Raw genomic sequence first — 22,386 nt, 5'->3', positions numbered from 1 at the left:
AACCCTAACCCTACCCTGGTGCACACCCCTAACCCTACTACAGGGCTCAAATGCCATTGAAGAGAGGGCGATTTTGAAAAAGCCTTCCCAGAGTAGCTTTTTCTGCGCTGCTCATCCTTTCTGCCCATTATAAGCACATTCCCGCCATCAGAATCATGCCAGGACACCCCGTTTTCCTAACCCTAACCCTACCCTGGTGCACACCCCTAACCCTAATACAGGGCTCAAATGCCATTGAAGAGAGGGCGATTTTGAAAAAGCCTTCCCAGAGTAGCTTTTTCTGCGCTGCTCATCCTTTCTGCCCATTCTAAACACATTCCAACCATCAGAATCATGCCAGGACACCCCGTTTTCCTAACCCTAACCCTACCCTGGTGCATACCCCTGACCCTAGCCAAGGGCTAAGGCCTTCCTTCTCGTGGTTTTATCCTGCCTCTTTTCTAGGTTGTAAATCACTTGCTTACAGTGTCTCCTGATGCAAAAGTGTGTGTTAATCCGGGGCAAGCTTTGCTTTGAAGTGTCCATTGATCTCTCCGAGGCTGGGCTAATCCCCCGTTGCTAGAGGCTATTAAGGAGCACAATACAATTGACCGATCGCCCTGTCCTTATAATATATGCTCTAAAACCCTGGACAAGAGAGGGTAACCAGCCATAAGATGTAGGTATTCCCTCCAGCCCATAATTCGTCCCTCTCCTTTGATAGCTTTTTATTAATCCTTGCTTGATGCAGTGCCCAGGGAATAATTGAGTGTGCTTTAGTTTCCTGGTCTTCAAGGAGAATTTAAAGCTGCCTCATAGGAATGTTTAGCATTTTTGTACATGTATACAAAAAAAAATCCCAAACCCACTTGCAAACACGCTGCACATGAACTGCAAAATATGTAAATCCAGACCTTGAGGGTCTGTTCTTGCTTTTAATGGAACCTCCAACTGAACAAAGAGTTGGTGGGTGGCAAACTGCGGCAGAAGTTCAGACCCCGTGCCCAAAAGCCTATTCTTGGTTTCCACCTGTCTTTCTTTATTTGCCACCCTAATTTAAAGTCCCGAATGAATCAGGTCCTTCTTATGATTAGGCAGTTGGGAATCAGGAACCCTTGTCGCTCTCCTGGGAATCACCTCGAGGCCAACAGGTGCTTCCTGACCCACTTTCTGCTCATTCCTGGCTTGGCAGGTGCTTAGTCTGAGAACAAGTCTGCCTTGCCTGTATTTTTGCCCATTGGCCATAAGATGGCAGCACTGCCATTTTTATTTTCGCGTTTTTTCCAAAATACTTGTCTGCAAAGGTTATTCTGCCTGTTGTCTCTGAAATGCAAAGCATTCCTGCCACCTGCTCTCTAGGTCGAGGTGTTGTAAGTTTGTATTGGCAAAAGCAGCTCCATTTCGAATCCATGGGCTCAAAGTTAGAGCTACTTTCCTTATAAAAGCCAGATATGTGATCTGGTTTGGTCCTGCGATGGGCAATAGACCCAGTGGGAACGGACCTTAGTCCCTGTGCATTCGTTCCTCATTTGCAGTGGCAGTTTTACAACAGCAAGAATTTGCATATGCCTCTCCTTATTGCTAAGACAGGGTGAGTTCGCACTGATGCCCTCACACCTGAGAGGTGTCAGATCACTTCTCCAGAAAGATGAGATAAATGCGGATGGACTTGGCCTAGGGGCAGCGTGTCCCGTTGTAAGGCTCCTGAGCTGAGTTTGAAGTCCTCCTGGAGCTGTTTCACACCTGCTAAACTCCACATGTTGTGATTGCCCCAAGTCCATGTTGCTTCTGGGATACGTTCTTGGTCACGCTACCCTTTATCAGGCCGTGTGTCCGGATTTTTTATTGCCCACCCCTCTGTCTGCTCAGGGGATGGATCTTGTGCACACGTAACTAAAAACCACGCTTTGTTGCTTTGCACCAGGCTTGTGAGTTTCCTCTCCCTTTTGCAGCGTAAGTTCACACATGTTTGCTTCTTGTTTAAATAGTCCGTCGCTCCGTGTTATGCCAGACCAGGAGCAAAAACGGTTCCCTAGCAGCTTTAAAAACTAACGTGTTGATGTTCAAAGCTGACATGATGGTCACGTCGATTTCCGTGTAAACTTTCTTTTCAAAGACAGCTACGTTGTGTGGAACAGAGAGTGGCGTTTTCTACAGCTTCCAAGCTGTTTGAAGTACGCTTATTCTGACCCATTTCTTGATCTGCTCTACAATTAATATGCAGCTTTGTATGCAATTCCCCTGTGAAATGCATTTTATACATCCATAAAACATTGCTCTTAGCTTTATTCTACAGAAAATGCAAGCACAGGGAAACATTTCTTTTACATTTGAATTATAGCCCCTAGAAATGGCCATTTCATTGGGTGGAAACCTCTCCCATAGCCAAAAGGCCATGAAATTGAGTTTGTGCCTCGTGTATTTCATGGTCTTGTAGCCCTGCTCTTTTCCCTTTTTTCTCTAAATATCCATGCATGGTAAATACACATCGTATATGTATATTCGTATATTTGACGACATAGTTTGCAGCCCACAAAAGTTTATGTTCTTAAAATGCGCACTTCACCCGTGGCTTTTGCCACCGTGACACCACGTGGTTGGAGCACCGCCTGGGCCACACACAAATGTCGAGAACAAACACATTGATTGACCTTTAAAATCTGGATGAATTGGTGTGGTGCTGCAGCTGTCACACAAAACGCGAACACGGACTTCCAGATGAGTTTCCTGACGGCTGGCTGAGCGTCGATCGTGCAGTAAGTGGCTTTGCGTGCAGCGTTCTTCCGTATCCCGTTCATGCTTCCTCTTTCCCCTCCCTTTGGCCTCAGTTTGAGATCAGGCAACTGCGCGCTCACCTTGCTCAGCAAGACCTGGACTTAGCCGCTGAAAGAGAAGCCGCCCTGCAAGTCCCTCACATGCTGAACAAACAGACCAGCAACCGATACAAAGTGGTGGCCGCCGGAGGCGATTCCGACGATGAGGCTACTGAGAACATCACGGAGCTGCGGCAACCCCCAGGTGAGTGGGGGCACCCGCTCCGTAACCCTATTAATCTTGTTTCGGGTGCCGACGCCTGCGAAGACAGTCTCACGCAGTTCCGTGGGGCTGGTGTGGAATCGCTAGGAGGTGAATAAGCCGTAGCTCTCACTTTAAGCACTGAGCGTACTTTGCAAGATGGAAAATGTGACCCATGCGCTGCAGTTCTGGCATCTTTGCACAGACTCGGGCCATGATCCAGCCAAGATACATTTAGCTCTCATCGATTTCTCATAGATTAAGTCCAGGTGTTGCTCTCTCCCCTGGTATCAAAAGGAATTGAATTTGGTTGGATCTGGATTTTCAGGGTGAATGGATATAGCTGCTTCTGGAACAGAAGAAAGATTTCTTCTTTAGTTCACGTGAATATTTCAAACATTAATCTGTATTAATATTTAAAAAGCCTTCTGGAAAGTGGGTGCTTGCTCTGGATTTTGTGCAACGCACACTTGAACTTCCTTTTCATTTTGCTGTTGCACCTGCCCCGATATTCCCAAAATTTAGAAGCCATTACTGCTGTTGCATGAGTTAATATCAGCAGGAGGGTCAGAACGGAATTCTTCTTATCCCGTAAGTTCTTCTTGCACTAGGCAGTGTGTGGTCAAGTGATTCTGCATGATGAAATCTTGTTACATTAGCATGCTTCTTTCCAAACCGGGCTTGCATCAAACATCCTTAATCCATTTGCCCATTTTTAATAAGATTTCTTAGCACTTTCCTCGTGGGAATACTTTTTATAATTTATGCATGTGCTCCTCGAGGGTTACATTAGGAATGGACGGGAGTGATGCACAGTTCTAAATAGGGCTGCTGAAATTACTGCGCTTTTCAGAGTCAGCCTTAAACTTTTATACTTTCTAGATAATGTTTTCTGGTTGCCACAAGCGCGTAATGTTTGCATCTCCTCACAGAGGCTCATTCATGCATAAAACATAGCAAAACTGCAAGCCAAATAAATCATTCGTAACTGACTGTACGTTACATTAGTACACTTAAGTGTGCTTAGAATTCACAGCCCGCTCAGAAGCAAGTCTGACTTCATGCCCTGGTATCCGTGTGCAAGAGAGGGGAGGCTGCGCTGTCATCTGGAATTATTCAGACAAAAGGGAGTCTCGCCCTCCACTTTAATCTCATTTTCCTGTACCATTTTCAGTCTTTTGAACAATGGCACGGATCTGTCCATGGTATTTGCACACGGGATCCATTTTACACTTCAAAAACATGTGCCTGCGCTAGCAGTTGATTCACAAGTATCTCTGAATCAACCGATCTCTGGAGCACAGAGATGGCCCATGGCGTTTTCAGCCTGGCCGGAAGCGTGAAGGCAACAGGATTGTGGCTTAAACAGCGGCACTCAGAAGAACTGGAAATGGGACACTTCATGGCATCCACACTCAATGACTTACTGACGCTTCAGCGCATGATATAGATTACTTTTTCTTTTCTTTTTTCCCATGTATAGTAAAAGCCTTTCAAGGCAGGCGACAATATTAACAATGAAGTAAAAATAGCAAATCAGGAAAGATACTCCAAAGTGGCGTGGTGTGGCCTGGCATGCAAGCCAGGCCAAGCCAGGCCTGGCCAGGCCTCCCTCCAAGCAGGAAGGAGGAGTATCTCAGTCCGTGAACTGATGAGGAGAAATCCCATCCCATTGCTGAGCGGCCCCAGAGAGAGGCTCAAAGGTTCACTCAAGGCCTTTCCCAAAGAAGATCTATGCAACCCGCTTCATTCAGCAGATTCTGTCAGGATTTCGAACACATCATCAGCATCTTAAAAAACATTTGTATGCTGCCCAGTTCTTCCACAGCACCTCTGGGCAGCTCACAGTCACAAGATAAAACACGATAAAGACCAACTACAACATATTAAAAATACGGTGTCGATAAAATACAGACAAAAATACAAAACAGAAGGTCGAGTGGCATTAACTCTAACAAAATAAAATAAAGGAAGGTCTCTGCCTGGTGCCGAAAAGAAAGGAAGGAAGGCACCAGGCGAGTCTCCTTGGGGAGAGCATTCCAGACAGGGAGCAGCTGCAGAGAAGGCCCTGCTCCTCACCACCATCCCCCTCACCTCTCGCACGGCCATGTTGCGTCGTGTTGCATCACCCTGGCGTGTGTTACTGCCACACTCTCTCTTTTATAAAAGGGGTACAGATGCTTTGTATCATAGCTTCTGTGGAATACCAAAAAGCTGACTCTTTGCATTGTCCTAATCCTCATAGCTGTAGGAGAAAGAAAGTATTTTGAGCCTCTGTTTTAAATGTTTGGAAATCATAGCAGGCATTTGCTTATAATAGCCTGGGTGTATCCTTACTTTCTCCGCAAAAGAGACCAAAAGCAGCTTGTGGCAAAGCTTATAACATCGATGTGACTTTGAAAACTACCTCATAACAATAGGAGAGCAGAAAACTAAAACGATCATAGAATCCAGTTCCACTCAAGCTTCTGCTGAAACGGAACTGCCTTAAATGTGGGCAACCCTGGAGCTCATGCCATGATCTGGGTGCCCCTCCTTTTGTGGGATGATTAGAAAATTCCCATTTTACCACTGGGAGTGGGGCTCTCCCCAGCCATCTGCCCATTTTATGAGTGCTGACATTCCTGAGCTTGGATCGCCTAGAGACAGATTTGGCACCAGGGGGAACTGGTGGAATGTGGCTTTTCATCTAGAACCATAGGATGGAAGCATAGAAGCAGAGTGAGTCAGAAGGGGTCTCCTGGGCCATCTAGTCTGACCCCTGGCTTCAGCCAGCTCCACTCCTGACATGCCTGCCATGTGCATGTCCAGCCTGTCCTTAAACACCCTCACCGATGGGGCCTTAACCACCTCCTGTGGAAGCCCATTCCTTACCCTCAGGGTCCTAACCGTCAGGAAGTCCTTCCTGGCATCCAAATTGAACCTTGATTCCCTGAGCTTTGCTCCATTGGAACGCATCCTGCCCTCCTTCACAGGGGCAAACACGTCTTGACCCCCCTCCGTGTGACACCCCCTCCCATACCTGCACTCCTGGTCTCTGCAGGGAAACAGGACAAGCCTCCCGGACCAATATAATTTGGGGCCCAGTATCTCTGTGATGCTCGAAGTGCAAGCAGCAGTAGTGAAAGTAGCATCTCTCTGGACTCTTAAATGCCAAGCTTGTGGTGTTTTCCGCTGACCATATATCTCATGGTGCCTGTTTGCCTCTGACAGGTTGTCGGTGCCGCTTGCCCTGCTTTCGGGACCGCCCTGGCCAGTCCCCATTCACTTAATCCCTCGCACGTCAGAAGCGGCCTGACTCTGAGCCCCTGCGTGCGTTTGAGCCATTCGCGATTACATTACAGCACCGGGGAACTGCAAAGTGTCCATAAATGTGTCTCGGAAGGCAGTGGCATAAAACAGGCAGATCTGTGATTTGCTGGATAAACTCTGCCTCCTAAGTCCCTCAAAATCTTCTGTGTTCGGGAGACCCGCAATTCTGCCATGAACAATGGGCTTTTAGTGAGCTGAACTACCTAATTCATGAGAAATGGGATACTCTCTCTAAAGCCAATTATATTTCCTTTACCCATAAGGAACAATGGAGACATTCAGCATCAGCTACTTGACCATGAAGGGTCGCAAAATTCCAGGAGAAATATTAGACTTCTGCTGAGCTTCCACCCCCCTTCGTATGATATTTTTATGGTTCAGTCCATAAGTTAAGGTTCCACAGGGAGCTGCTCGTGTTTGCCTGGTTGTGTTTGCATGAGTCTTTGTGCAATCGGGGAACTCAAGGCTTCGCCGTCCGATGGAATAAGCCGCAGACCTGAGGAATACGAGCTGAACCCCAAAAGAGCACATCTGACTTTGAATTCATACTTGCAATTTATTTTTAAAGTGAATTATTTCCAAAAGGAACAGGAAGGTATTATCTTTTCTTTATGAAGACCAGGGAAGGATGAGGGAATTAGTCTATTTCTAGTCAATGCCAAATTTGTAAGCTTTCTTTCAAATTGCTAAAGTGCCCTTTCAAATTTGTATTTATATCGATATACATGTCTTTCTCTCAAAATGCACATTTTGAATATATTTCCGTCCTTTTTTGAACCAAAGACTGTATCAGAATATTCAGGAAGCAGGAGATAACAACGTTCCAATATGCACATTCACCTGGGAGTGACACATGAGGTCAGTTCCCATTGGAATCCCCAAAGATCAAATCCCCCAGTCCTCTCTAGGGCCAAATAATGTGTCATAGAAACATTCAAGTTTTCCAAAACACGTCTTCAGTCAAAATCATAAAATTAGACTAATTATTGGGTTCAGCAAACCGCTCTGTGCATGCTCAGAGATTCATTCTGAGAGCTTTGTGCTTTTTGGTCAACAAAGAACAGAAAAAGGTCTGTGGCTTTTGAATGCTTGAAGGAGGAACCCTGGATCATGATAGCTTGAGCTCGATCTTGTGTTCACCTCCAGGAACTCTCATGAGCATGCCTGGGCCCCTTCCCTTTGGGAGGGGCCTTCTGAGAGCGACCCCCCCTCCTCCAACGGGGCCACCCTCCTCTGCTGGAGGCACGTCATGCGGTCAGGAGCCGTGCCCCACTGGCTGAAGCCGGGAAACTTCCACATCTGGGATGTTCCCAGGGACCCTCCTCCCTCCTGGGGAGCCTGGCCTTGAGATGAGCATCTCCGCTTCTCTCTTCCCAGTGTCCAGCTTGGCCCACATTCCCAGTCTCCCCAGTTCTGCTTCGCATTCTGGTTCTTCTGAAGTGCAGCCAGCTGTCCTTGAAGCTCCCAAATCCTGCTCACTCCCAACAAGAGCAGATCAGAAGAGCTCCTCATCTTCATCGCAATCTTGTGGCATATTAGTTGACCCTAATAAAAGAGAACAGAGCTTGATGGCCTTTTTATCCTGTCTGGCGGACCAACCTGGCTACCTGCAAGGGTTTTAAAATACGAGGGTCCTTCATAAAGTTTCAGCACTTTTTAAAACTCTTATTTATTAAGGATTTCGAAAACAAATCACGTCACTTTTCTACACAGTCCCCTTGCTTGGCGATGCCTTTTTCCTAGTGTCATACCAACTTTTTAATGCCATCAGCTAAAATATATTTATAAAATATAAAAGTGTGGAAGCTCTGTAGAACATGTGTTGTTGCAATGCTGTTGGTCAACACACAGACAACAAACAACGCATACACAAGACACAACGAACACACAGGATCCATGATGCAAGATAGGTTGGGAGCCCTCTAAACTGAAGACCTTAAAATGGGACCAAATAAATTCACGGAAGTCATTCTGTTTCCGGTCATCCGTGTTTGCTAGTTTTTTTAAGGATGAAGAAGAAAAAGCACCCAAGGCTTAGGTGGACATGCCTTCTGTCAGGTGGACAAATAGTCCAACTAGCAGGAGCTGTCCAGATGTTGTTCTCAGCACCCGATATGAGGATTGAGGTTGGTGTCTTCCAGATGCAAAGATGTGTTCTGTCATTGGACACATCACTGTCCTAAACAAGGGTGAGGGGGTGAGGGTCAGGGCCTTCCTTCCCTCTCCAGCGCTGGGCAATTTGCACAGGTGAGACACTCGGATAAGGTATGTGTGTGTGGGCCCAGACCACATGGCTGATATCCCATGAATTGGGAATCAACCGAGCAATCTGGGCAAATTCAATCTCTACTTTTATTGTTTCCGAATTTCTCCTGTGCACCTGCAACAAGCTCTTAAGGCAGCTTACCAAAGGTTAAATTCAGCAGAATGTTTTTAATGAAGCAAAAAGATGGGCATCTTTTTATTTGTTGTTGTTGTTAGTCGCGAAGTCGTGTCCGACCCATCATGACCCCATGGACAATTCCTCCAGGCCTTCCTGTACTCCAACATCCCTCAGAGTCCACCTAAGCTCACACCAACTGCCCCAGTGACCCCATCCAGCCACCTCATCCTCTGCCATCCCCTTCTTTTGCCGTCAATTGTTTCCAGAATTAGGGTCTTCTCCAGGGAGTCCTTCCTTCTCATTAGGTGGCCAAAGTATTTGAGATTCATCTTCAGTATCTGGCCTTCTAAAGAGCAGTCAGGGTTGATCTCATCTAGGACTGGCCGGTTTGATCGCCTTGCGGTCCAAGGGACTCGCAGGAGTCTCCTCCAGCACCACAATTCAAAGGCCTCAAATCCTTCGGCGCTCAGCCTTCCTTATGGTCCAACTTTCACAGCCATACATTGCAACTGGGAAAACCATCGTCATAAAAAGCAGCCTGCAGAAAGAAACACGAAACGGCATTAAACAATTTGCAGAGGATCGAAAAACATGGGAAAATAAGTTCCTCGATGCGAGCCGATGCTGAGGTCAGCTCCAGGTACCAGAGGTCACTTTCAGATCGTCAGTTATGCCTTATGTGGATTGTGTAAGCTTTGAACAGCAGCAACTGGGGCTGCCGAAATTTTGCTCCACATTCAGGGAGAAGATTTCCCTGCCTTTTTGTAAAATGATGACTGTGCAGAGGTAGTTTTGTCTAGAGGAAGGGTCTAAACAAAGTCCTTGACTAGTCCGATATGACTAGTCCGAACAGCCCTTATCCATTTTGCTGTTCCTATAAAAAATCCCTTTAAACTTTGTAGATGAAAGTCCTTGTGGAATGCCAAGATCGTAATGACTCACATCCCCTTAACATTTCCTTTACAATCCTTTAATCTTTCCCATAATATAATATCCGAGATTCCACTCTTTCTTTCTTAGAGAAGCCCTCTCTTTCCAGCTTCATTTTTAACCTCAACAGGTGTGCAAATTCAAATTTGCTTCAATATTAAGACTCAGATCTTGTAAGCTGTTGGATTAGGTGAAGAAAAGCGCTTTTTGGTTGTTCCGTGCTTTCCCGGCCACCGTCTATTTTGTGGAGCAAGCCGGAGTCATGTTAGTTTCTTCCCCTTCCCCCACGTTTCTTCTTAATTCCTGCAGCCCATATGACATTGTCTCTTCTTCCATTAAAACAATTACTTGTTGTGGCAAGTCCTGGAACTTCTGTTGCTCAACGTCGTCTCCAGAGATATCTAGTTCTGCTTATTAAATGAAGTCGCAATAATGCAGCCAAAAGCAAGGAGGTAATGATGAGATTAGCCTGGTTTTTCATCCAAGGCTTGATGCTTCAGTGACAACTCTTCGCTTCACAAAAGGGAAATTGGTTTCACAAAGTTAAAGGAGTTTGTTTTTCAAGCTTCAACTAAAACCTATGCAGCTGCAGTATAAAAATGTGTAATCATTTAGTCATCTTAAAACAAAATAAAGCTAGTAGAAGGCATTAATATGTTAATGAATTAATCAATTACCCTAGAAAAGTATTTTTATGTTAGCTAAAAGTTACCAATTGAAAGATCAGATCAATAGCTTAGCATTTGAGACAATATAAAATATTAATCTGTAAAAGGAAGGAAGGAAAAAAACCTGTTTACTATACAATAGTGTTTACTTTGTTCATTGACTGTCCCCTGCTTCTTCAAGTCATCTTAGCCCATTTAATTTATGTCTTTTAGTCAATTTCTTCAATACGCATATCAGCAAAAGCAAGTCTGAACACAAAGCCCTGCGCCTTTCTTTGTGTTCTGATGCCTGCATCACAACAGTGGAGCACCTTAACTTGCATTCCCGACTGCGATTTATGCAAGTGCGATTTATGCAAGTGTGTGGACGAGACTTTAAAAACCATTTCTCAGTGAATGGGGACCACATCTGAGTGACCCAAGCATGAATCCAGCTAATTGTAATTACTCTGATTGCTGCAACCCTTGTTTTCATATATTGCTGGGTCGGTTTCATTAACACCCTGTGCTTAAATGCTTAAATCAGCAAAGGACAAGCCTATCAGCCTCTGCATGTCGGGGGTTTAATGCAGTCTCTGCTAACAAAAGGAAAATGGCACATGATCATTTGCATAAATTATGCTGCTTCTGCCACATATCCAAAGCACACTGGTGAATTTGCTTGGCAGGCAAAAGCCCAATTTAATCCCTGCCCTTCCCAGATAGTGGAAGTGACATTGGTCAGGAAACCTGGACAGCTGCCCCCTCCCCTGATGATTTTTAGGCCAGCTCAGCCTTCACTGCCTGGAGCCTCCCAGATTTGTTGGATTTCAGATCCTACCAGCTCCAGCCAGAATGGCAAAAGTCAGGAATCTTGGGAGCTGGAATCCAAAATGCCTAGAAGACCCCACGCTTGAAAAGGCTGAGCTTGATGGATCAATGCATTTATTTATTTTTTCTTTACTGACCTATTAAACTGTCCAGTCACCAAGAGTACTCTGGGTATGGACAATAGATTAAAAACATAAAATACAAGTATTCAAACAAAGAAAAAAAAGCGATGTAGACTTAGACTAAAAGCATGATAAAACCAGCCTCAGAGATCAATGGTTTAACTATATAAGGCAGGTTCCTAAAGGGTAATGCAATGTCTCAACTTGTTAATACAGATGTCTGGTAGTTCTCGCATTGGGACTTTTAGCTATGCTAGGCTACAAGCCTGACAAGCTATAGACTTCTAGATATTTTGCTCTGAAGAAAGAATAACGTACTTGTCTAAGGAAATTCAATCCCAGCAGGCAGAGTTCGACAGGAGCAATGGAAATGTTTGGGGGGGGGTGTTTTTAAGGGCGAAGGAAGGATAAATGCCCTGAATCAGAAACTGCTGCAGCAATAGTCCTGAACCTATCCAGAATGGGTGCTAACTTGATAGCTAAGTTTGCTGATGAACCCCACTGGGTAAAGCAATCGAAGGATCCACCGCCCAAGTTTTCTTGGTGCTTCGTACTCAGGAAGCAGCACGAGCTTTGCAAAGGCGTGAGCTGAGCTTATGTCATTAGAACTCTGCAAAACTGGCATTACCTGGGAAGAGAAAGCCGGAAGGGCGTTTCCTAGGTCTTTGCCGTAGGAAGATCCAGTGCCGACTTACAGTGCCAGGACTGGCTGGGTGCAGTGGCTCGCCGGGGTCGCGAGATGATCAAATCTCAGGCCGTCCGGATACCGGGTGTCTGCTCTGCCACAGAACAGCAGCCCTTCACCACTCGCCGTTCAGCGAAAAAGCAAGATCAGCGAACTGCAGGAGGGCCACTCGTTTTCTCGCGCAGGGGAAGTTACCCAGGTCGGCCTGTGATCGCGAGAGCTGCTCTCTTTTTGCAGCGTTTGTATGTGTCCTTCTGGAACAGCTGCTTTCCCTGTTTGGACACAACTGCACGAAAACCGTGATGAAAATTTTTAATTTCTGCTTCAAAGTCCTTTGGCACTCCGAACACAAAATTCGTGTTGGTCCACATTCTTTTCTACAGGTTCTTTGTCCCTTTCATGTTGAAAGGTTGTTTTCATGAGAGTTTCTCATCCTGTAACAGACTGAGAAATGGTTCCCATGGAAAAGGACAGGGCAGGGCTTTATCACCTGAGAACCAGAATTTTTTAGTCCTTTTTTTATTATTTATTTATTATCGCCCCTCTCTCTCTCAAGGTGGCGACATCCGGTTCCCAGGTGGTCTTCCCTCGAAGCGCAGGCCTGCCCCAGGCCTGCTTAGCTTCAGCATGGTAGATGGCAGGCAGCGTGGCGTAGTGGTTTGGGACTCCCGTGATCCGGATTCTAGTCCCTGCTCAGCCATGGAGTCAAGTGGGAGACTTTGGGCCTGTCACACTCTCAGCCCAGCCAACCTCGCAGGGTTGTTGTGAGGTTGAGAGCAGGAGGAGGAGTGCGATGTGAGCTGCTCCTAGTTCTTTGAAGAAAAAAGGCAGTATGCAAATTCAGTAAATAAATCAGCAGTGCCCACATTGTATCACACGAGCTGCGTGGATCAGCCACAGCGCTTCCGACTTCCAACTGGGTAGCAGACTTTCTCTGCCAGGATCGCAAGGACAAGCGGCTCGGTGCAGGTCCAGCCCTTCTGAAATGCCTCCGCTCGGCTGTTGCTGCAGCCCCTTCCGCGCTAGCCTACATAAGGACGGCGCCTGGAGCTTCCCAGCCCTCTCCGCAGCCAGGCCCACCGAGCAGCGAGCGAGCGAGCGAGCGCCCCGTCGGTTCCGCGGCATTTAGAGTATCAATTATGGATGACTGAGGCGAAGTGTATTTTAACAGCAGCGCGCCGAGAAGCACGCGCCGCATCTCGCCCCAGCCCGGTGGTATCGCCTTGAGCTACGCCGGGGCTCCTTTTCAAACAAGGCATTAGTGGGGAGCCCACCGCTGACTGCAGGCATTTAAAGATCAGCGGAGGCCAAAAAAGCTTTTAAAGAGCCAGTAAAACCAGGAAGGTGGCCGTGTTCCCTGCCAGTGTCAGGACGGATTGCCATCTTCGGAGCACCACTCTTTCGGGTACTGAGTGCTTGGTGGTTTAGGCCTTGTCGTGGGGGAGAGCGAGCCACGGAAACATCTGTTTCTTTCACCTGCAAACCGCAGTGTGCCGCGAAGGAGGCAGGGCTGCTGGAAGCCGCTGAGCCCCAGGAGGTTCTGGGCGAGCTGGCTGAAAGCAGCACTCAGGGGTGGCTCTCCTGATGCCCCCCCCCCCCAGAAACAGAATATCCGAGAGAACACTTAAAAGGGAAGGGAAGGCTGCTTTTAAAGTAGGCGAAACGCCACAGAGTGGGCAGGCTTTTTGGCCTGAGTGTGTGTCCTCTTATTCTCTTACTTGTGCCACAGAAAACCTGAGATCAGGCTCAGTTCCTGCGCTGGAACATGAGTTTTGTTTTCACTGAAAGCTGGAGGACCGAACTCTTCCGACGGCTTTCTGTAAAGCTGCCCGTGCTTTGCTCGCCCCAACCTTGTGCCGCCTGGTGTGAATTAATATGTATGCGTTATAAGGACCCTGGACATCTTCCAGAGCTGTTTTATAGAACGGGGAATGCTGTGGAAAGAGAACAGTGCAGCCCACTGCCTCTCATCTTGGAAGTCCCACGGGGCCGTTACGACTCGTCTTCCTGGATGTTCTCCTCCTCCAGGTTGGCAGGGCATCCATCCTGCAAGGCCCAATTCCAGAGTCTCAGGTCTTGCTGCATAAAGTAGCACATCCACTGGACTCATGAAAGAGAAAGAAAAACCATGCATGACTGCGCTCCGCTTTCTCACGGCATAGCCCCGGCCCCATAAATGCATATGTGGGCATCTTTGTCCCACTGGGCCTCAATGGCAGACGGAGCTGCCCTCACCATTTTAATGCTCATTTTGTTGATATTGCCTGCCATCATTTCTGACTTTTGGCTCCCCGGCGCATGAATGCATTCATACGTTTCATGTTCTGCGATCCAGTCCTCTGTGCCCATCATCCACTAGACTTCCTTTCCATTCTGATCTAGTGGCACCATTACTCTTCCCCAGCTGAGTACCTTCTGGCCCAGGAATCTCATCTTCTAGCACTGTCCCTCATTTGATTTTGAACTGTTTCATCACAAGGTTTACAAAGCAAGAAATACTAAGTGGCTTCTCATTACCTCCGTTTCTACTTTACCCTGAGCATCTTTGCCATTGTCAGTAAATATTCTTCCCCAGCATTGCCTTCGACTACCAGTGCTGTTCTCCAGGAATCTCTGTCGTTGCAAGAGATTCCTTTTGCTTGTGTGTGAACTCCCAGCAAGTGTTTAGGCGTCTTTCCAGACTCAGTCCCGTAGAGGTTCCCTTTGATCTCTTTTCCAAGAGTAGTGTAGAGGTAGCACATTCTGCTCTAAAAGGACCATTCACAAGACACAGTCATACTCCATAAGGTCTCTCAGCAGCTCTTGACCCAAGGTAGTGAAATGGAAGCTCTTTCTACAGGGCGACTGTAGTCGAGGGCCATTGCTTTCACTGGGCGTGTGTGTGTGCGTGCACGTACATGTGAAAAGGGATTCAGCACAAAAAATCGGGCAGCTTTCTCAGCATTTCTGGCTTAGAGCTATAGCAGCTGCGGCCTGAAGTCAGTTATGGTTAAAAAGGGGGGGAAAGCCAACTGCCTGGCAGCACATTGGTAAAAATCCCTCCCAGCCTTCTCTAAGAGAAACAACACGAATTTTGGGATCCTGTGTAGGAAAGGAGGAAAAGACACACGCATCATTCTCGGTCTCCAGAAGGCTTGTACATTCCCAAGAAAATACAGGATAACAGTTCATGGCTGAGCTGGGAGCCCTTTGAGCTGTATGTGTACATCTCTAGACCCCTGTCCGTCTACATTTGATTCCAAAGCAAGCTTTTAGAGAGTTCCCATTTCTTTCTGTTGGTGGTATTCATTCATGAATGATGATAAGGTTCAGGATGGGGGCCTGTTATTTCAAGTTGAATCCCGAAGAACCATGTCAGTCACTAAATGTGGTGGGTGAATGCGTTGGTTGACTATTTGAAGGTAAGTCCAAAATCTTCCCTTGCTGGAATCCCACGTTGAAATTGGAAGTCGCAAGTTTGCTCATGGATGAATTTTAATTTTTAATTTAGCTTGAAAACCTAGATTCTACTTTTCTCAAAAATGAAACAAAGACTTGAAGGGAGGAAGTATAAGAATATAAAATGCCAAGCAATGAACTTCAGAAGCTTTTGAGTTTTGCCCCTCTCTCTGTCTTTAACAAGCACACAAATTAACCAACCATTAACATGGAAATAATCTTTGCAGGCAAATTTCACGTTCGCTATTATGTGAAGAACGGCACAAGTGCTTTTTCTTATCTAACATCACACTTATGTATTGATTTCCTTGGAATGGGTGTTAAAATATATAGAATTAAGTGTGGCCTTAAAGTGTCCAAACACATAGTATGCACACATGTGTGTTCGCTCCACACATGAAAGTGATTCTAAACCTCTCCCATATAGTGGTGCTATTATGGATCCACACACTAGGGAACTTAATACTCGAGCGCATGGCTGGAGTTTTGCTGCTGATAATTTCCATTTTATGTTTTCAGAGGCCATGGTTAAAGATGATATGAACAACTATATCAGTCAATACTACAACGAACCCAGTAGTGGTAAGTTTGAATTTTGAAACTTTGACTTCAATGGATTTGCATCTACTTCTTAGTGGAGGCTAAGATGATGAATCATGAAGAAAAAGCCAGAGAGAGAAATCAGACAATTGGAGAGGCCTCCTTGGAGCTCCAGAGCTTGGATAGGACTCCAAAGAAAGGCTTGATTCCTAAATTTGGGCTGATCCTACCTGGAAGTGGCATCGACAATTTGTAAATCTCTTTAGTTAAAGGTAGGGCATATCAGTCAGTGAAAAACATTCTGCGTAAAGTCACAGGCAACCCCTTTTTTATTATCCATACATTCCGAGACCAACCTCTGGGAATCATAAACAGGTTCTGGGCCAAGCTTTCTTTGTTTATTAAATTTAGTATCACTGTACAGCCTAGACTCCTCAGGGAATGCACCAATACAAACAAAATAAGAGCGATAAAATCTTTAATTCCAAAAATACAATGAATCACAAGTACAATGTAACAGCAGAAATTTAACTTAAAACCATTTCAAATCAGAGACTAAAATAAGAAAGCGGCAGATACCCAAAACTAAAACAAGCACATAGATAAATGAAGTTGAAAAACACAACTGTAATCCACAATGCAATATACAAAGTGAAATATAATTGAGCAAAAGGGCTTAAGAGAATGAAAAGGGCTTTTCTTGGTGCCAAAGATTAAAAAGGGTGGTGTTAGGCTAACGTCTGTAAGGACACAAAAATAGACAGGCTAAGTGTCCATCGTACACTTCGCTTCTGTGAGGTTTTGCAAGAGCAACTTTCCACTGGACTTAAGCCTCTCTCATCCAAGAGTTTCCGACTGGTTTCTAGTAGGGACCTCTCGAAACCTCTGTGGCTGAAATTCACATGAAAGCCACCCAGAATGAAGATCCAGGTGCACTTCGATGTCTGAATTGTTCTTTTTAAGAAGACTGTGTCTCAAATGGAAATGGGGGGCGGCAAACGTCACTCCCCGGGGAATCAGTGCGTCAAGCTAAGAAAGCCCTCATGCTGAGAAGCTTTTAAAGGGGTTAAATGAAATGAATGAAGGATAAAACAACTCAACACCAGAGAAGACCAACATGAGAGCGGCAGTCACTAGGTCATATCCAAATGGATTTCCCTCCCTAGGCTTCTGCCTCGTACATAGAAAATCCTTACAGCATAAAAGGTTGGCAAATAGCGTTGTGAAATTTCATATATCACAGGCAGCCATTTGTTCACCTTTTTGCTTTTAATGGCCTAGAGTCAAAGCAGCTTGGCAGATTTGGGGGCCAAATTGCATTAGGAAAACTTCCTTTTTTTTGTTCCCAGTGGAGTGTTTTTAGGGGCTATTCTGGTTTCCAACCAAGATCAGAAGAGAGATCTCTAAATTCTAAGTTCTGCCACAAAACCTTCAAATTCTGTAGACTAAGAAAAATTTAACAAGGTTTTTATTAATTTATTTATTAAAACATTTTTATGCCACCCCATTCACCGAAGCCTCGGGGCGGCTTACAACAATAAATAAAACCACATAAATTAAAATAGACATATTAAAATACTAATAATAATTTAAAATAATTTAAAATACAATATACACACAATATAAAATAAGCCACCCTGGCCAGATAAAATTCAGTAGTATTAACATTTAAAATGTTGCTTAAATAAAAAGGGCTCCCGGAGAAGGGCCTCTCCCGCCGATCTCAGGGGGCGACTGGGCATATATGGATGTATAGGTTCAGCTCTCATAGGGCGGTTTCTGTCTCACAGCTGAACCAAGAGTTAATTCTTTCCATGCCTCTAGTACAACCCTAATAATGAAAGTATTAAAATGCAAATCTCGCTGCACTTTGAAGGCTGAAATGTGAAAGCTAACTTCCAGATTTCGAAGATCTGTGTGCTTCCACTGTGACCTCATCAGGTTTGCTCCACGGACACTGATGTGGCACTCATTTTGCCCATTTCCAAAATGTAACTGAATGAAACATGAAGCTGTTTTTGTGATGTTTTAAAGCTTTCACAGGTGGTTGCTTAAAAATAATAATGGTCAGCTCTCTCTTAAAATAAAACAAGAACTTGGCTTAAGGCTAGGCAGAAAGCATGCCTTGGGCAAAGGGGCAGCTTAGGCCTGTGCTGAGGGGGACTGGGAAATTCCAGCCATCTCATTTAGATACTCTGTAGATGTCTGTACTGATGACAAGCAACATTTTCATGTTTGTCTTCATAAGCATGAGGACTAGCCACTTCCTTAAGAAAAGAAACCAAGTTCCCAAACATGCCTCTGGCTGCAACCCTATTCAAGTTCCCCAAAATTAAATTCCACTGGGATCGCAGGTATTTGAACTATTATTATGATTATGATTATGATTATGATGATGATGATGATTATTATTATTATTATTTCTATGCTGCCCCTTGCCAAAGCCTCGGGGCGGCTTACAACACATAAAATACAGTAGAACATAATAAATTACCACTAAATACAAAAATACAAAAAATACACTGAGATACAAACATAATAATATAAAATTAAGATTAACAGTATAAAATAAGTAAATAAAGAATATAGGAGGAGAAAAGAGAAGGAAGAAGAAGTTGCCCTGGCCAGATCATGTATTTTAACAATTAAAATGACGTTTAAATAAAAAGGTCTTTACCTGGCGCCGAAAAACCAGTAACGACGGTGCCAGGCAGACCTCTTTGGGGAGCACATTCCATAGATTGGGCGCCACCGCAGAGAAAGCCCTCCTCCGAGTACTTACTCTCCTAATTTCTTTCATGGAGGGTTCCCGGAGAAGGGCCTCTCCCGCAGATCTCAAGGGGCGGTCGGGCATATACGGACGTAAGGGTCATGTCTCCTGGCTGTAAGCCATCCTGAAGTGAGGAGTTTGTTTCTTACAGAGAGAAACCATATCCGAATGTCTAGCGATTACACCGTCAAGCCTCTCTTCTCGGCCAGATGCCAAGATTTTGCATCTCATAGATGCATTTATTTATTTAAAATATTTCTACCCGTCCTGTATGAAAATTGTCCCAGGACACCTTAATTTTCACAGAGGGGGATGGCTCTCGGAGGCAGGCCTTGCTTCCCAGGAATGCCTCTCCGGACAGCCGGAACTGCTCTGTCCGCCAGCGCCCGAGGGGGGGGACACTGTAACGCTGTGCGCCTTTTGCTCTTTGAACACAGACAGTGGCGTTCCCGAGGGGGGCATCTGTATCATCACGACGGCCGCCATTGACGTGCACCAACCCAACATCTCCTCCGATCTCTTCTCCGTAGAAGTGCCCGTGAAGCTCCTGGGGAACAGCGGACTGTCCACCAGCGTCGCCTCCAGGTCCACGGGCAGTTCTGTCACCCGAGCCCAGAGTGACAGCAGCCAGACCTTTGGCTCGTCCACAGACTGCAGCACAACCCGGGAGGAGTCGTCGGAGTATTGCCCCTTGGAGCGGGCTTGCCACGAAGCCCAGCGTGCTCAGGTGGAGCCTTCGTCCACGCACAGCAGGGTCAACCACGCCGTCGTGCAAGAACTGTTCTCGTCCTTGTCCGAGGATTCCTGCCTGACACAAAAAGGCCTCGAACTGGTGAGCCTCAAGTTTCCGAGCCCGACGGGGTCGACCAAAGGCAGCCCTGAACTAGAGCATCGGGTAAATATCTACAACAAGAAGAACCAAGACAGCTTTGGTGTCTTTCAGATAAGGCCGGTGATCCACTTCCAGCAAAATGCACAAGTGATCGACAGGTATACATCTTTGGAATCCAAAGAGCAAAGGTTAAACAGGGTCCCAGAGTCATAGGGGTTTTGAAAAACCAGAGGGTCCTTCAGAAACTCTTGCTGAGATCCTCAGAACCACCCCAGAATGGGGCCCTTTGTGTGGATTGGAATAAACTGAAAATTCATTTTTTAAAAGATGCATGAGTTGTGAGAGCCAGCACGAAAAACTTGACATTTCTACCATCTGAAGCCCTTCGGCTTCACGCCAGTAGAGATGGAGGGAGGGGAACTACTCTGTTAAAACAATGACCTCAAAGATGCATAGATTCTTAATTTTTTATTTTTATTTATTTATTTATTCGTTTTTTAGGAAAAAGCATACACAAATCCCACAATTTTTATGAACTCTGGACAATCTTCTGTCAGGTCTGGTTTCAGCAGGGTATGGTACAAGCAGATATAAACTTATCTCCTCCTACAATTTCTTACAAGTTTCCCTTTGTACATGACAGCTCTGAACCCCTTTGTATAAGTATGGCAATTATTTTTGTTCTTCCTGGGGAGAAGAAAAAATACATTTTTCAAGGAGCACTTTGAATGATGCAAATCAAAGAAATTTAAAAAAATGTGATCTCTTTTTATTTTTAGCATGAACTTTGGGGGAAAATATTTTGACAAAACGAAAGTTCTTGCCTTCAAGAAAACAGAATGAAAAGGGACATTTTACAGATATGGTTTTAATTAAAAACACTTTTTTAAAAAGAATCTTAACGCACATTCATTTTTTTCTAGCAATACTGCTGGTCATACGGAGGTAGCTTTTGATTTCATACTTATATGTAAGAAGGAATTTAAACCTACTGTAGTTTGAACCAGTTCATTTTTTTCATTTCTTTGTTGGTATGTCCAGACGAACACATTATCTTCCGAATTGCATGTGTGTGTTTTTAAAGTTACTTTGCAGACCTGGGTCAGATGAAGAATCCAACGTGGCCTTTGGTTTTTTTTGCCCCCAGCAGCATTATTTTGTCGTGCTCTCCTTTACGAGACAACTTAATAATATGATCTGTATGTGTTTACGAAGTCAAAGGAGTTCCAATGCTGTGCAGTAGTGTTTGATCATTGTCCCCGATATTTATTGATCCTATAGACTGTGTCAATAAGGACTCTCTAGCCATGACATAAGGGACTTTGTAAGTTTCCCTGCAATTGTAAGGTTAAAGACAATTGCAAGTTTAAAAACAAAATGTAGGACACCCTTTTAGGAACCAAACTGGGGCTCCTCACCCAGCCTTTAGGGGCTTGTCCACGTGAACAAAGAGCCCACTGTATTAGAATCATGACTTCAGAAGTTCACCATCATTCTGATGGTGGCTGCATTTCCCTTGGAAGGAGGCACCCGTCCCTGCCACGAGTTTATATGGAGGAAAACCTAAATAGTAACATTCTGTAGCCTTTCATGAAACGTTTAAGCATCTCATAAGGAGATTTGTGTTATGCAGGCTTTAGCAACAGGAGAAAGGACCTTGTCAGAATGAATCGCCCACCTTTGAAGGTGTGCTGCGCTTGTCAAAATTTCTATACTTCTTCATTCAAGTTACAGAACAGGGAGAAGGGTACCTCTTTGCTTCTTTGGAAGGCATCAGCTGAGAACTATCGATCGATTTCAGCTGGCTGAGAACACAGGAGCAATTATAGAACATTCCATACATTTCCTCCTTGCACAATATCAAGCATTCCTTCCATAGGTTGCCTATATTTTCTGTAACTAAATATCGCCAGTGAGAGCCTAAAAGGCAATGGTCCCATTCTGATCCCAGCAGCCGGAACAGTCTGTCAGATCCAGGTATCGCTGTGCCAGATACGCACCGTTTACTGCAAACCCTTCCTGTATTTCCTGTCTGCGGACGTGGCGGGTTTGTGCATCTTTCTGCCCCCTGGTTTCCTCCAACGTTGCGGTTTCTTTATCTTCCTAAGCCTGACCACCACAGACAGGCAGTCTCTGAGGCTTCTTTTTCTGGTTGGAGCAGCTAACAGCCACCCCGACCCTTTGAGATGTAGACTGTCCGATCGTGTCACAATCAGGTTAGGTCTACTAACTCAGAAATCCCAGGGCAGACAGCCGCTTTGCCCAGCTGATATGTATGTCATAAAGACGCAAATCATAATGGAGCAGAAGGCATGAGCACACGATAAATGAGAACTTAGTGGCCATTCAGATACAGCTGGGCTTAGTGGGAAAGAAAATCAAGAATGTGACGTGTGTCTGCATTCAAGACCTTTTCCCAAGGACCCCAACAGACCTCTGTGGGCTCGTTAGCCACAGTCTCCTGCTGAAGCTCTTGTTACAATGCTGGAGACACCAAAACTGCTAGCTTTGGTATTTTTTTAAGAACCTCAGGCGCTCCATCCATTACTTTAAAAAACCCTAGAAATATTATAATTTGAGTGCTAAAAGCTTCTGTACTTACAAAAGAACAAGTATTCTATTAGCTAAACAATATTGGAAGGTTAGCAGCTACACCTTAGAAGATAAAGTTCAGACTTAGAAATGCTGAGAACAGTAACTACAGCAAAAACAGAAGCACATGCATAATTCTGCAACTTAAGGAGGCAGGCCTGGAGGGGTCTCTGTAGTGACAACTCCTACCAGCACAGTCGAGCAAAGCATTCTAGTCGCACTGGGCACAAGCACAAGCCCAAGAAGAAATGTTTAAAAAAATTAGCACAACACTCCACCATGAATGGCCTCAAATCTATTTCCTGTCCTA

The 22,386-nt window shown here is 45.2% G+C and overlaps 1 protein-coding gene across 1 annotated transcript in view; it reads left to right on the top strand.

Moving 5' to 3' along the window:
* The window catches only part of TMEM266 (transmembrane protein 266), a 70,283-nt gene extending 49,424 nt beyond the window's left edge, over nucleotides 1-20,859 (top strand). The window contains exons 9-11 of the mRNA XM_044450601.1: nucleotides 2,808-2,997; nucleotides 15,862-15,924; nucleotides 19,090-20,859. Coding sequence (XP_044306536.1) covers nucleotides 2,808-2,997; nucleotides 15,862-15,924; nucleotides 19,090-19,697 — 861 coding nt within the window. The 3' untranslated portion in view covers nucleotides 19,698-20,859. The remainder of the gene's footprint in view (nucleotides 1-2,807; nucleotides 2,998-15,861; nucleotides 15,925-19,089) is intronic.
* Nucleotides 20,860-22,386: the final 1,527 nt, after the last annotated feature.

Source organism: Varanus komodoensis, unplaced genomic scaffold (genome assembly GCF_004798865.1).
Source record: "Varanus komodoensis strain SLA01 unplaced genomic scaffold, ASM479886v1 scaffold67, whole genome shotgun sequence".
Taxonomy (NCBI): domain Eukaryota; kingdom Metazoa; phylum Chordata; class Lepidosauria; order Squamata; family Varanidae; genus Varanus; species Varanus komodoensis.
This window is presented reverse-complemented; position numbering and strand designations above follow the sequence as displayed.